This window comes from Haliaeetus leucocephalus, unplaced genomic scaffold, assembly GCF_000737465.1.
Source record: "Haliaeetus leucocephalus isolate CR32 unplaced genomic scaffold, Haliaeetus_leucocephalus-4.0 Scaffold162, whole genome shotgun sequence".
NCBI classification, from domain to species: domain Eukaryota; kingdom Metazoa; phylum Chordata; class Aves; order Accipitriformes; family Accipitridae; genus Haliaeetus; species Haliaeetus leucocephalus.
In genome coordinates, this window is record NW_010972598.1 from 15,074,596 (window position 1) to 15,090,356 (window position 15,761).

Consider the following 15,761-nt stretch of genomic DNA (forward strand, 5'->3'; position numbering starts at 1 on the left):
GGCCAGCCCTCGGCACCTCCCTATAAGGGTAATGTTCGCGCTTTAAACCTCTTGGGCTGCTGCTGAGGATGGACAAACAGGCGATGAGAGCTCAGGCAGGGATTTGGGTCTGTTCCCATCTCCAAGGCAGAGATAAGCATCACTCCTTGCCTGCAGGAAACCCCCCAAAACATGCAACCCACGTTGTTGCGGAAAATAAATCATTCCTGCAAAGCGTGGTTTCTGGATAGCTTAGCTCCTACCAGATTCAACTCCCCGTTTTGAATGATTTTTAAGGTACAACAGTCACATCTGGTGCAGCTGGACAGACAGGGTGGGTTAGTGGGACACAGGCAGTAGTGCCAGGGTATCAGCATTCATCCTAACGCACAAACTGATGACTCAGTGACTTTAAGTGAAAAAATGTGATTAAAAAGCCGCCAGCTTGGAGAGCAGGGCTGGGCGCGAGGCAGCAGCTGGCCGCTGACGTAAAAAACGCAGCCTTTGCGTATGGCCGCACTGCGAGGTATTTGAAAAATTCTCCATGAGGGTTTATCGGTCACTGGGACGACTTACAAACAAAGAAGTGATTTGCCACTACCTCCTCTCCCCGGCTGCTGCTCTCTGCTCAATGCTGGGGTCAGCTCAGACCCGAGACCTTCAGGGACAGGGAGTTGAGACAAATTCGTTGTGATATTCACCACAAATTTGAAGGAATCGCTGCTTTGCAAGACAGGCTTTTACACCTTGTGTCCCTGTGATGCTTTAGGGGAGCCAGCAGAGTGAAGAGCAGATAGAGCTGCGGGATGAACATCCCTACACCGAGGCTGCAAAACCCACCCCTGAGCATGGTTTAAATAAATGAGGTCTGAAAGTTAGTTCCCACAGATGCCCTGAAGTCCCCTTGCTTCCCTCCCACTCCCGGGGGTAGCCTGTTTTCAAAACCAACTGCAAAAATGATGGCAGCAGTAGTTTGTCACGCAGGAGTCAAGGAGGTGGCTGTTGCAAATAAACACAACCCCTAAATAAATCGATTCCCTCCCCACTCTCAGCCACACCAGACCCCTCCAACCCACTGAATTAGCTCAAAGAAAATAAGTGGCAAAAGAAACCCAGCCAAGATAATACAATCCATCTGTGTTAAACTGTACACCAAAGAATTTTGTATGTGGAAGTACAAGGACTTGACATATAGAACATGTATGTATGCATGCCAGGTGGGAAGGCAACTCCAGCCTTCTTCCCCTCCCCGCACAGCCATGTGCTGATCATTAGAGCATCCTGCCAGAGGATGTGGAGATATTGTGGATCACGCTCAGCCCTTTGAGGCCAGATGCCTTCCACCTTTCAATACTGCTTCTTTGCTTTCAACGCCAGCAGAAGTGAGGGTGAAGGCTCAGCACGGATCGGGCAGGGAAGGAAAATCGCTGCTCAGCGTCCGAGGAAAGTAATTCGGAAGAGGTCCCTGGCTGGTGTACCGCATAATGGCGACATCACAGAGTGCTTGTTTTTGGCAAGGACAGACTTCATACTGTTTTGAGAAGTTCAGAGGCAATCGGGCGCTGTGATCTTTGAGGACTGAAGTGGCAAAACCTGCTGGAGTCCTGTCTCAGAGAGGCGATGGCCTTACAGAGCCTTCACACGACAGCACTGCAGCCAAGAGACTGAGAGCCTCCTCCACGGTAACAACAGCAGCAAGTCAAACCCAAGCTCTCACTGGGCAGCCCAAGTGCCGGAGCAAATCTCCCATCCAGGAAAAGGAATAAAGTAACAAGACATCCCTCACGTCTGCTGGAATGAAGCAGCTTGTGCGAAGCAGTGCCGCATCCAGGCACCTTCTCCCCTGAAACGTGGAAATGGGGGTCCCCAAAGGAGGTGGGGCCCCTTCTTACCTCACCAGGCAAAGACCTGAGTAACAGCAAGCAGAACTCACTCCAACTCAGCGGCAATAAGCTCTTGCGTGGAGTGAGAGGGCTTAGGAAGGTTTAATCTTAAACTATAGCAAAGACTTGTCTACTCCAGCCAGCTGCACTGAGATCACAGCAACCCAGAGAGAGAGGCAAAACAAAGCATGGGTTAATTCGGGAAAGCCCCGCTTTGGAAAGCACTTGAAGAGGTTTCTGCACCTCATGGTTGCAGCAAATCATGGGGAACCACCGCAAGCAGCTGTTCAAGCCATAGATTAGAGTATTAAACAATTGCTTCAGTGTTAGCTTCTGTCTTTGAATTTCCAGTTAGCTTTTCCCCACACCCTGAACCTCAGCACCACTTCACTAGCCTGACGCCAGGCACTGAGGTTTCACGTGCTCCCACTGAGGTCAGGGTACTGATTTCACCGTGATTATTGGGGGACAAAGGGGAAGGGTCACTACACGGTAGAAATCATCTGCTACAGGAGGAAAAACAAAAATTCTCTAGGCCTAGAAGGAAGGTAGTTGGTTTTCTGTAAGTGGTTAAGGCAAGAGGCCTATCGGAGATCCATCAGGACCACGTCTCTCTCAACTACTGACACATGATTGCAGGTCTGGAAGAGAGGGGAAGAGAAAGAGGGGACAGGGGGTTATTCAGATGTTCCCAGAGCTCAGATGAGTCTCCTCTACCTCCTGACACAACCTGTACCCAGCATCCTTCACAGAACAGCCCTCTCAGACCAGGAACTAGTGCCCTGCCCAGTGCCACACAGAGACCATAGCAGGACACAAATACAAATCTCTCTCTCTCTCAAATACATGCCTTTGCCGCTGCCTTGACCTGTTTCTGCAGAGAAGTGCTCTGCATCGCACCTCCAACACATGCTAACAAGTTAGAAAGCTTTTGCACCTCAATGCTAGGAAGAGACAAGCCCCTGCCAGGCTGACCCTCCTGTCCTGGGTCACAGCCTAGTACCTCACCACAGATATAAATTCAAGTGAATTGTCCAATATGACTTGCGGTCCTACAGCCCCCACTGCCTCGTGGCGTGACTTACAGTGAAGAGAGGGGGGTCTTTCGAGTGCGGGTGGAATCCTTTCTGCCGGCAGGAAGAGATCTCCTCCAGACCATGCTCCGTCAGCTTGAAAAACCCTGTCCTAGAGTAAAAACACAAGCTCTGTGTAGCTCAAGCCTCTGCAAATAGAAACACCTCCTTCTGTGTTTCAAGGAGCATGCCTGAGTCTGCTCATCTTGAGCGAGAGCAGAGATGCATGCTGCGGGACTCTCCTCTGCCCAGGACACTCCTCTCCCCAGCCCTATGGCTGCAGACTGGTCTCCTTTCACGGGTGGGCAACCACGGCCCAGACACAATCACCCCAAAGCAGCTCAGAAGAGCTGTCAAATCACACATGCTCTTCCAGCCTCTTTTGGTAAAGCTTTCATTGTGTGACTTGACATTTTATTCCCACACCAGGAATCTGACAGGGGAAGGGTTGTGGTAAACAGAGCTTCAGTACCTTCTGAAGAAGCTAGACCTCCTGCCCAACCTTTTGGTTGGGCAGCACAGGCAGAGGGAAAGGCCTTCCCTACCCCACATCCATACTTACTCCTGGTATTTCGGAGAACACACAATAGCAATGGACTCTGGCAACATCATCTGGTAGGAGCAGTGCGTGTGCAGGTCGACGCTGGAGAGGAAGGCTGTCTGTGTGGGGTGAGTCTGAAACACAGGGCAGCATAAAAGAGAGGAAGTTCCAGCAGGGTTGGAGAACTAGTCCAAAGGGACTGCATCTGCCAAGAGAAGGTTGTAATAGAGAAGAGACACAGCTCCTCAGATAGCACACAGGACATGCTTGCACACTGAAAATGCCTTTGGATTGTCCCAAAACATCTGCTCCTCTTTTCTATTTGGAATAGGTACAGAAGCAGCTCTACATTTCTGGCCACGTCCCCCGGAAAGTCAAACTTTAAGGCACAACGCTGTCCTTGCTTTCATGCATGTCTCCCTGCAGAGCACTTCACATGTTTCTGAAGTGCAGCTATGCCTAATGCACAGCATCACCAGGCGCGTAACATAATGCCAAGGCACTTCAAGATATCACATTCCACCAGGATGGCCAAGGGTTGTACGATCACAGACAGCTACCACCTTACCAAACTCTGACAGCTAGATTTCACAGCCTAACTTGTGCTGAAAGGTCTTTCCCCTTGTGCTGTTAAGTTTTTGTTGCCAAGACCAGCAGAAAGGTCAAAGGGATTCCTGAGGGTGCCTGGATGTCGCAGGGCCGTCACTGAAGAGTTAACACCAAAAGCAGACACCCCGCACGTATCAGACACACGCAGCAGGCATTTATTTGTCAAAGCCTGCGAGGCAGCTGCTGCTTTCGAGAGATTACTCAGCAGCACCAAACATTTTGCTTGGCACCAATCCGACTGCCAAAGGCTCCGCGGGGACAGGCAGCAGGGCAGCGCTGAAGCCAGCGGAGGAATCTGGAACTGGCACATCCCGCAGCAGAGCGGCACACAGCTGTCTGTGAAAAGCAGCACTGCTACGGGGATGCATCACAGGAGAGGCCCTGCGCTGACAGCAGGAACTTGGGATGCCCCAACAGTGCCTCTGGAGTCAGCTTTTAGCTGGATAAAACATGAGCTTCATGCCCAATATCCCAATTTCAAAAGGCCTGATGATTTAGGAAGGGACCTAAACTTCAAACAGATCTGGATTTCTCCAGCAGTGTGAGTAGTGACTGAGACTGCACCAGAGGGCGAAATCCAGAGGATGCTGCCTGCTTCATGGCATCTCCTGCAGTAAATTCTCTTCCATCACCCTGCTCCATGCACCCCTTTCCCTCCCAGCTGAACGCAAGGCCAGTCGGGAAGTGAAACAGGAACAAGAGACTCACATGGATCCAGCCTAGCGTAACAAGGCCATGCTGATCCTGGATCACGAAGAGCTCCTCCTCATTCTCCGTGTTGCAATAATCGGGGCCTCCATACTGCTTGGGAACAATGACGTGGGTTATCGTGAACTCGTTCCTCATCTGCAAGGCAGCACAGGGAGGCTGTTACCCACCGGACACCCCAGAAGCAGGAAACACTGCTGCCGCCCACTGGTGCAAAGGTAATTTCCTAAGCTTTGGGAACGCGGTACTTCTGCATTCATCACTCAGGGGCCCAGCCAGGGGAACGGCAGCTCTGGAAACAAGCCCGCGGATGCATCTACCGTCCATTTACAGGTCACAGAAATGGTAACTGCAAGTTACTGACAAACGGGTTGCAGGATTTTCTGAGTCTAAGCATGACCCACTGCTTTCTGTTTCATTTTCTCCGCCATGCAGAGCACCTGCAAGAGCTCAGAGAAGTCCTGGACGCGCACGGAAGTGAATCTCTCTACTCACTACAAGATGATGCCTCATAATTAAATGATCACCAAGTGTCTGGAAGCAGCTGGATTGCAGAAAGTTGCTACATTAAACAACTTCATTTCAAAGCAAACTTCTGCAAGCAAAGCAGCCCCAAGTGACACAGGGGACAGGCTGGAGGTGCCAATAGAAACCTGTACACGGAAACTCTTTTGGGGGAGGACTGTCTCCAGCTGGTGTTTGCACAGCCTTGTCTGGGTGAGGGTCCTAGTTCATAGCTGGGACACCTCAGTCCTGCTGGTACCAAAAGGACAAGTCACTGGAGCTGCCTATCACTGGCAACGTGGGAGTGCTTGAAGCAGGTACCCAGGAGACAGCCTTCAATAGGAGAGGGGAAGCTGAATACCCACAGGAACTTGGTGGCCGGCACCTCATTCATTGTGCAGAAATCCTAACATAAAAGGGAGGAAAAGGAGAGGCAGATCATCCCTAATGCTCACGTGAAAGCCTAGTCATCAGTGAAACTGCACAACAGCCTTCTGTAGCAATAGTCGGGTCCTCTAGCCATTTACAAGGCTATTGCACACCTTGACAAAAGGCCCCTGCACCACTTCTAGGGTCTTAATTAGGATTACCACCTTACCAGCTTACCGCAGAGGATCCCACACGTCTCCACACCCCGGACTGTATTGGCATCAGCCAGCTGGAGGAATTTCTGGCAGAGCTCCCTAGGGACAATGACCTGGCGAAGGACATCCATACTTGCATCTGTGGGGAGAATGGGAGCACAATCAGCAATGACAGTCAGGGATGCTGGAGAAATGGTCCCTCAGGTGAGTATCTGAAGGGACTAGACAGAAAAAATCCAGCCTGGAAACATTAACTACTCTAATGTCTACCCTTACAATGGCAGTTGCAGATATATGAAGTCACTGTGACACTTCATAAAGCACAGTCACTACCTCTTTCAAAAGAGGGAAAGAGACACATAGAGAGAAAGAAACCTTCAGCAGCATGTCAAAAACCTAGGATTTTGTTAACGAAAATGCAACCACAAACACTTACAAAATGTAATTTAAAGTAAAATGTGTCACTGGTCATTTGGAAATGTCCCAATCGGTATTTTGGAGCCATATTTGGCAGAATAGGAGAATTCGGTCAGCCTAGCCAGTAACTAAACCCCAATCTCCAACACATATTTGGATCTAGAAAAAGCCAAACAGGTTGTAGAATCTAGACCAGCAGAGACTGGGCTGGAGAATGATGGGGGACCGATTCCCAAGAGGAGACAGTTCTCCCCAGCCCTGCAAACCTTTACTGGACAACGGGGAGAACATTCAGTGACTTGGAAGGCCAAAGCCCCAGAAGGGATGGAGCCATGATCAGATACTTCCAAGAACGTTCCAGACAAATCAGCTCCTCGGCCATGTTTGGCTCAGCCCCAGCAAGGGAGAAGGGTGCACTGAGATGTACTAACTGTTTTCCGTGCTCCCCAAAGCACTAGGTTTCAAAGATCTGTCCACAACAGGAGGTTTGGATGAGACAGTCCCTGCTGATGGACTTGCGGGGTCAACTGGAGAGACGGGAACCTTTGGGATTAAATCAGTTGGGGGCTTTTCCACGCCAGGGATGAGGGGTCCATCCAGAGACTCAGGACTTGGCTCTGGCTTTCCAAATTCCTGCACTATCCTTAGACGTTCCTTCTCCAGCTCCTGTCGTCGAATCATCTCCTCGAAGGCATGAAACTGCTCTTGCTCTGCCTGCTGCTGCTTCATCAGGGCTACCCGATTTCTCTCCTCTTCCAGCTGTTGCTGCAAAGCCAAGTTGCGTGCAAATTCCTCTTCCTCCTCCTTCTGCAAGGAGAAACACGCCAACATCAGCAAATAGGGGAATGCTAGCCCAAGGCAGAATACGAAGCCTATGCACTGCAGACCCTCAGCAATCCCAGACTACTTCTAAGGGGTCTGCAAAAGGTAACCAGCAAACAGCACTCCCTGCAAGGAAGCTTCAGCTTGCAAAACAGAGATCCGCACTTCCATCAGGACAGCCAGCTAGACCAGGGCAGTAAAACTGCTGCCTTACCCTCCCTCTTCCACAGAAATATAATTCCAGGTTAATTTCCCTCTATCCCATCTCAAAAATTGCACCTGTCTGCAGCAAAACGGACTGCAGAGTTTTCTGCTTAGCCCACAAAACCCCAGATCCTTGCCCATGCTGTTACCAACTGCCTGCTGAGTTTCTGGATCATAAGACCTAGACTTCATGTTGTGACAAAGAGAAAAAAACCAACCAACCAACAATCCCAGCTCAGACTGCCTCCAGGATGCACAAAGAAGAGATACAGGGAGGCCTGACAGATTCACCTGCATAACGGCAGCAGACATATTATTGGGACAGCCCTGTGCTGCAGGCGATGAGGCTGGACCCTGCAAGCTGGGGCTACCCAGACTTCATATTTCAAAGCATCCAGGGAGCCCTGGAGACCTGCCCTCTTCCAAACCTTGGTGGCTGAGGGTCTTCTGGGGAGCACAGGCCTCCTGTCTCCTCTCACTCACCTTCTGCTCCTTGTACTTAGCATAGTCCTTGGCGTACCTCTTTAATAGCTCCTCCTTGAGCTCTTCAGCTCTGGGGAAGGCTACTTCTTTCAGTTTCTGAAGGGAGGAAACACAGTCATAAGAATGCAATAGCCCCAAGGCAAGAAAAACAAGACCTGAACAGATGCGAGAATCAATGGACATGTAGCACCCAGAGATTGTAAACCATCCACTTGTTCATGAGGCAGGAAGGGCCAAGCAGCTCCACCACCATGTGCAGACAGGCTGGCAGGCTGCAGACAGGCATGTTGCAGCTGGGTGGCACAGACAGCACTGCCGACAACACTGAGCATGACCTTAGGCAGTGTTGTCCTTTGCTCTTCTGGTCAATTTTGAGCAGAGGAGCTGAAGCTTCTTGTGGCTCTAAGCAATCTCCAAGGATCCCCTGGCAAATCCCTTGAGGAACACCACATGGAGCATCCAGCCACCGTGCACAGAAAAGCCACGTGGTCTTTAAAAAGCAAGGAGTTTAACAGGAAAGAAAGGACACCCCAGTGCTCAACAGAAAGTAAATTGGACAACCACAGCCAGCCCAGTGCAAGCGTAACGGGGTAAGAATCCCCCAAACCATAACTCCCAAGGGGTCACGACTGCCTGGTCAAGCTAAGGCTTCTCAGTGTTTGTGTGGATCGCTCATCCCAGAGCCATGAAAACCCAAAGTTGACGACCCCAAAACATTTGACAGCAGCCACTGAAGACTTGGAAATGCTACTACTTACTTTCACCGTCTCCCTCTTTTCGGGTATGACAGCAGTTTTGTAATCACGGTGCTGTGGCAGCTTCTCAATGAAGAGCCTGCAAACACAGGAGAGAAACTGCACTTCTGAATCACAGCAGAAAGGGACAAATACAAGATAGCAAGTCACATTTTGGGGGTACACATAGTTCCCTTCCAGCACTGTCCCCTTGCTCCGTCACCTCCTGGGCCTTGTGCTCCCCACAGTCAGGACAGTCATCTGCCTTTCTGCAGGAAACCCTCCATCATATAATGGCCTTCTGAGCTCTTCATGAGACACTGGAGATCTCGCTCAGTCCCAGGGGAGCGCCTCACACAGGAGATTTTTCTTCCACCTGGACTTTGGAGATGATCCTCAGGGATAAATATATTTGTTTTGAACAGAAACATTAATAAGCCGGTCTAAAACACCAAGGACACTGACAGTGATTCAGGAAGGTCCTTGGGCACCTGCCTACACCTCTGCAAGCATCCAAGGGGATTACACACAAGTTCAAGGACTCGGCTGACTCAGTGCTCACGCTGTCCTTCTGTACAGAGGAACAAACAGTTTGTGCAAGAGATCGGGAAATTAATTCAGACCTTGAAAAGAAAAAACTTGCAGGTAAGCTAAAAGTAAGTTCGCAACATCCCCAGCTGCTGCATCAGAAGCCTTTTGGCTCTGTGGCCCCACCACCCCAGAAGGTCAGGGCAATATTTCAGGCAGCAGGGCTATTTCTGTGCAGACTTCTGGGAGGGAAATCAAGACAGAGCTCAACATCATCCCGCTCCCAGCACAACTACGAACAGGTTAATCTTTGGCTTCTCTACAAACGCGATAACTGTTCCCCCCTTCCAGGGAGCTCTGCAGGACACAGTGGTGAAGATGCAGAGAAAGAGTACTGCAAGCACTAGAACAAGGAAAAAAGCCTGCAGACATGGCGCAATTCATGCTGGCTCAGCTCTATGAGGCTCCCCAGGTTTGAGCCATCCCCGAGTTACCTCTGCAAACAAGTCCCCAGTGGCACACTTGCTGACTGCGTGTTCCGAGTGAGCTCACGGTGAGCTTAGCTGAGTCCTTGTCTCCTGCAAGTGGAGCTGTACGTGCTCCGAGTGTCCACAAAGCCTGTGGGCATAACGCAAAAAACCCTGCCCTCCTTTGTGGCTCTTTGCTACGCCACTTTAGCATCTGAAGGAGGATGCTCTCCAGCTCCTTTAGATAGAAGCCTCATGCCCAGGCACAAGTAATAACGGTAGTGAGGACCAGACCATGCCCCAGGGAGCATCACAAACCAACCAAGCAGAGCCAAGTGGGAAAAACTCAGGGGGGACAGAGTGAGAACACTCTTCACGCTGAGAAGCCTCTGTGTGTGCAGTAAATAAACCCAGCTGCTTCAAAACCTTAGTCCTCTGGGAAAAGGAAGGACTTTTTGCAACCCACAAAGGCTCCTGGTTGCCACAGAGAGCGTGAGGATGCTCTCGCCAGAGACCGCAGGATCAGCATAACCACGTCACAGCCCAGAGCCACAGAGAAGCTGTCGCTCAATCTGAAACACCGAGCAAGGTCCCCACTCCTGGCTGGTGGTTGTGAAGTAGGTCACTGTGTCGAGGAGACAAAACAAGGCTGTGATCATTGCCAACAGCTAGCAGATTAAAATGGAAGGGATTAATTAAGAAGGATTAAGAGCAGATGCTGGCCTGGGGAGGATGGAAAAACCAGCAGAGACAGCTGGGTTTCCACAAGTCAGGAAGGGGCGAAAAAGTGGGCAGCAGGATGAGACGAGGACTCAGGCAGCCAGAGGAAAACTTTGGGGCAAAACCAGGCAGCAGCAGGCTGGGGTTGGAGGCAGGGGAAGGGCAGGAACAGTTCACGTTTCCTATCGAGAGCCCAGCTGAGGCTTGGCAAGACTGAAATGCGAGGAGTTTTGGGCTTGTTGAAACCTCCGCCTGCTCCCGAGTCCACTATGAGCAGCAGCTGTTTGGCACCGAGCAGCCACATCACAGGCTATTTTTAAGCACTGCTACGGCATGCATGCCAAGCCGGCATTTCTTGAGTCCCTTGCAACACCCCACGCAAACCCCTGGAGCCAATCCTAGCAGCTCACAGCCACGCAGGCAAACCAGGAGCCCAAACACCACAGAAAATTCCCATCTTATTTTTTTTTCTTTCTTATTTGGCTCTAGCAAAATCAAACGTGTGCCTGATGGCGATTCAAGGAAAACATCCACTCAGATCAACACAGAAGAAGCTGTTCAAGAAGACAAGCAAGTAGATGTCTGACAAGGTGACAAGACGCATGTGTTAAAAGCCCAGACTGGTTATTCTTCGAGATAGCCATGCCACCCTCCTGCCCCCCCAACGAGGGCTGAGCAACAAGCTTTGTCTCCCCATGGGAAAGATCGTTGCTGTGCAGCCAAACAACCTGCACAAGATCAAGCAGGTGGCTGAAGGCCAAGCAGGAAAATGGCTGCCTCAATGGGAATCCCAGTGCAGATCCATCTTGAGATTAGCCCATGACTAGACAACACTGTCTCAAAGCCGACAGCTGTCCAAATCAGGCACCAAGACACAAGTCTCATCGTGTAATTCAGGCCTTGAGGTCAGCCTTGGGGAGTGCTGTATAGGGAAATAAAGAGAAAACCAGCTTCCTAAAGCTACACAGACCACACCTTGCTCCCAAGGACGATGTGCTCACTCCCACCAAACACACCATGCTAAAAACCCCTCATGTACTTCTCAGGGCTGGAGTCCTCCCCTTCCCAAAGGCACAGACTGATGCAGAAAGCGCCCACACTAGGCCATACACTCCGTCAGGGACCCGGGCTCTGAGAAAGGACAGCCACAGCACAAACTGCAGATGTGGGCTGAAGCACTGGGGGAAGAATTCCAGTCCCCTTCCTAGAAAGGGGAGAGCAGAGCAAGTCCCATGAGAGGCTCCAATTACCAGTGCCCTGCTCTTGCCTTCTGGATCACACCCCTTGGGGAAGGGCATCTAGAAAACCATCCATCAAGCCTACCACTTGAGCTACAGCTTCAGATCTTCATTTAAAGAAATGAGACCGTTACGTTAAATTTGTATCTTTGGACAATCCAGGGCAACAGCTCATATTCATCAGCACTGGAGAAATCACACCAAGGGAAGGTTTTTTCACGTTCCTGGTAGCCCAGCAGCCAGGCTAACGTAAACACCACAAGCATTTGAAAGCTGCTGGAGAGAAAACATGCCAGCACCTATCACTGCTATAATGAAACAGCAAAGGTGCTTTTAGTTCATTTGTTTAGTTAAACAGTTTCTCCTTTGGCCCCAGCTATGTAACCAGCCTGGAAATCTTCCCAAGGGTTTTACACTTCCCAGCTCCCTGTGCAGCCTCCCAGGGCACTCGCTACAATGCCCATAAAAGCTCAGGAAGTGCAAGGCGGGAAGCAAAGCTAATGAGAGAAAAATGCATTGGATTTAAGGGGCAGGAACCCTGCACATGGGGGCAGGGAGAGAAAATGCCCACAGAGATGCCAACCACATTCTGGATAAGCAGGTAGCATGGACACAGCAGAGACCATACCAGAGCGGCACTGGGCGAAAGCAGGAGGGACAGGCTTTTGGTCAAAAAACCTACAGGAACAGGAATCTCCGTGCCATTGGGATATCTTCTGAGGATCACAGTTTTCAGCCCTTTAAGCACCCACAGGCACAGCTACACAGAAGGGCACATGTTTGCTCCAGTCATACTCTGGGCTGCTCAGACATAATCCAGACCTGACACCACATCACTGCGTTAGCACAGCGTACGCTTTGGCTCAGCAGGCACAGCAGCGGGGTTTCAGCAGAGATGACAGCGAGAATATGTGGCTCAGCACTTGCCTACACAGAATGTAGACCCTACAGCTGGAGACCTGGCATCTGAAACACCAAACAGGGTGTTGGCTGGGTTTATATATGATCTGGGGCTTTCTAGAAGGGCACTCAGTACCCAAGAAACTCACTAGTTGATTGGGATCAGGTTCTTTCGACCCAGAACTCTTCCCTACATCCCTCCAAGGAATGGCTTCGGTATATGAGTGTGTGTTTCAGGGAGGGATTATATTCTACCTGAGATGTAAAACTAAACCTACAACCGGTCCCTCCACCTGAAGAAGGAACTCACTACCTGCTGTAAGAGGCTGTAGTAACTTAAGCGTAAAGCAGGCTTCCCCTCCAAAGGCAGTTTATTAGAGAAACCACCAACCAGCCTAGATCCTTTCCAGGTAGACACCCGATACTGAGATCCTCTACCACGGATCCTTGCTGATCTGTATGATGTCACGGCCAACCTAGTGACAATCAAGGCCAATCTAGCCACTCTGCGGTGATAAAACACCAGGAAGCTTTGATATGCAGGAAGACAAAACCTCCCTGCTGCTGACAGGAGTCTCCACTAGCAGAGGGACAGAGGAATACAAGATCAGCCTGGTTTAAAAGGGAATTTCTACAACCCTCCTCCAAAGAGGTGAGCAGCATTTGTGGGTTTGTACCTCACACCTTTATGACATCTCCTCGTCAGTCTAACCAGTTGCATCCTCACCTCTGTGGGAATCGAAATTCAAAAGGAGCAGAGCTCTGGACAGAACCCAGTTCTTCCAGCTCAGCAAGGCCTCACAGTGTTTAGACACGCTCAAAACATGCAATACCAAACCCACAACCCCTTGTATCGACACAGGTTACTTGCAAACGAAGCAATGCTACTCTTACGTGATGTATTTGTTGTACAAAATAAAGGCATGCTCGATATTGCCTTCCTCCGAGTAAACGGTTGCCATGCGGAGAATTTCCACTCCGGAGCGGTAGTAGCGTCGTGGTGGGATGTCCTCATTCACTTCTACAGCGCTTCCCACCTGGATCAGTCTTCGTACTCGCTCCTCCGGTGGGAGGCTGACGTCGGCGTGGTCAGGCATAATGACACACATCAAAGCTGCCGCAAGGCTGACGAACTCTGTGGTGGGAGTAAAGTCAAGTGCATCAAAACCAGTGTAAACCAGGTAACTCATCCAGTTTCCTCAGGACTGTCTTTCCTTGACAGAAATCACCTCCCCTCAGCAGAAAAGCGTTTAATACATGGGCCAAGCTCAGTCCTGAGGGAGGAATCTGGGAGAAGTCCAGCTCTTTTTGGGCACAGTGCTTGGATATTTAGCTTTATTACCTGAAAGGCAGCCACAAATTCTAGTTCAGTCCTTGGTAACCGATTTCAAGCTAGGGTTTGACCCATCCACATCCTACCCAAAGCAGCACTTCCTTCCCAATTGTCTCTCCACACAACAGAACAAGTGCTGGTCACTAGTCTGGGCTGAAATGGCCAAAGTGTTTCATTCAGACTCGAGCAGAAGCAGCTTTACACTGGGTTTCAACACTGCAGCATTCACCACTTTGCTTACACAGCAGTAAGAAGCGGATGGAGCTGAAGGCCAACCTTCCAGCCGCTGCTGCTCAGCAGATCTGTCCTTACCCAACAAGCTCAATCCCAAATTGCTCTCGCCCGGGCACAGTTGCAATCCCTCTCTCCCCCATGCTGCAGGAGGCACGCCCATCACCCCAGGAATGCACCTCGACCTGATCCATGCGTCTGACTCCTACTTGGCTCCAACAAACCCCTTCTCACCCACAGCCCCATGGCACAAGCCAATAAATTCGAAGCAGAGGAAGCGTCAAGACTGTTTGAGGGGCAGCGAGCCCAGAAATGCTCCACAATGCTCTTTCCCCCGCACCAAAAGCGGTTTTCCCTTGGAAAAGCCCTCCCAGACCAGCATAAGGGTTAAACTCTCTATGAAATCACAGCACTGAATCCAGAGCACCTTGCAAGCCTTCCAGCAATGTGACTGCCACATACACAACATCATGATTTACTGTGGCTCCTTCCTAAATGGAGGAAAGGTCCCAAGCTGAGCTAGGCACTGCCTGAGGATCCCGACTGGCAGAGGAGTTGCCTTTCTAGGGCTACCTTCGAGCAGAAGCCCCTTTTTTAAGGCAGGCAAGCCCACATTTCTCAGCCCATATCCTGGAAGAGCCTCCACAGGCCTCTTGCCCTAAATAAGGGCTGTGAGATTCGGTCCTGCCAGAGGCTGCCGTGTCAAAGCGCTCACTTATGGGGTGTGACAGAACCACAGCTCAGAGTGGGCTTCAGCTTCTGCTCCTCTCTGATATTTCTACTGGGCGGGATGGGTTCAATTGCTCTCCCAAGCCAGAGCTCTGAGCCACCTCCCCAAACCAAAGCCCCCCTGCCAAGTTCCACAGTCCTTCTCCCCCAGAAGAAGACAGACACCACTCACACACTGTAACTCCCGGTGCTCCCAACCCAGGGCTCCCCCTCTAATTCCCACAGCAGCCCTCAAGATAAAGACAGCACCCAAACCCCCCCCCCGGAGCTGCAAGCTCCCAAACCCCAGCCCCCCCCCCCCCAACCATTGCCCACCAAGAGAGAGGAAGACCCACTCCACCCTCCAAACCAGAGCTCTCCAGAACTCCCACAGCCCCTCCCCTGTAAGGCAGAGTAGAGGAGCCCTCCAGCACTGTCTGTAACTCCCAGAACAGCCCCCCCCCGCCCTTCCCCTCTAAAAAAAGTAGGTCCCCCAACCAAAGCCCCCATGGGCTTCCAGCTCCCCACAACAGAGCAAGGGGAGCCCCAAAACGGATCCTACTTCCTAAAGGGAAAAAGACCCACAGACAGAGCCCCCCTGGCTGGAGCTCCACGAAGGGAACCCCGATACGAGACGACCCGGTCCCCCAGGACAGAAATGGCCCCCTCCCATCCCCAAAGCAGCCTTCTCTCCACTCCCTGGCCCCTCAAGCGAGGAAGGGACCCCCCGCAGACCCCAGTGCCCGGGCCCGGCCCTGACCTGCCGCCGGGAAGGCGCCGTCACCCGCCGCCTCCCCTCAGCGCTTCCGGGTTGTTGCCGAAAGCAGACAGCGCCGCCCCGCCCCCCCGCTTTCAGCAGCCAATCAAAAGGCGTCGCGACATCCGGGCAAGACGCAGCCACCCCCACCCCCCCCTTCCGCCCGACCGAGGTGCCGCTTCCTTTCCCTTAGCGGAAAGCCCGGCGTCATGACGTCAGACGCCAGTCCTGACCCTTAAAGGCGCAGCTCCCTTCCCGGCTGCACCGCTCTCTTCTCACCCCGAAAACACCCGTTCTCACCCCAAAACGGACGGGTCGCGTGGCTGAAGGCCACCGCC

At 51.5% G+C, this 15,761-nt stretch overlaps 1 protein-coding gene across 1 annotated transcript; it reads right to left on the reverse strand.

The window, feature by feature from the left end:
- Positions 1 to 1,101: 1,101 nt before the first annotated feature.
- Positions 1,102 to 15,586, reverse strand: STAMBP (STAM binding protein). Its single transcript, XM_010562861.1, has 10 exons — positions 15,427 to 15,586; positions 13,289 to 13,527; positions 8,566 to 8,641; positions 7,808 to 7,903; positions 6,730 to 7,105; positions 5,896 to 6,020; positions 4,794 to 4,931; positions 3,498 to 3,610; positions 2,948 to 3,047; positions 1,102 to 2,503 (listed from the first exon to the last, which is right to left on the reverse strand). Exons 2-10 carry the CDS (start codon positions 13,501 to 13,503, stop codon positions 2,447 to 2,449), a joined length of 1,296 nt encoding a protein of 431 aa, XP_010561163.1. The 5' UTR covers positions 13,504 to 13,527; positions 15,427 to 15,586; the 3' UTR covers positions 1,102 to 2,446.
- Between the last annotated feature and the right edge of the window lie 175 nt (positions 15,587 to 15,761).

Coding starts and splice junctions, on each gene's coding strand:
- STAMBP (XM_010562861.1), bottom strand. CDS start 13,503: ATGTGTGTCATTATGCCTGACCACGCCGACGTCAGCCTCCCACCGGAG. Junction 3,611..4,793: donor TTACGCTAGGCTGGATCCAT/GTGAGTCTCTTG, acceptor CCTGTGTTTCAG/ACTCACCCCACACAGACAGC. Junction 2,504..2,947: donor AAGACCCCCCTCTCTTCACT/GTAAGTCACGCC, acceptor CCTCTCTTCCAG/ACCTGCAATCATGTGTCAGT.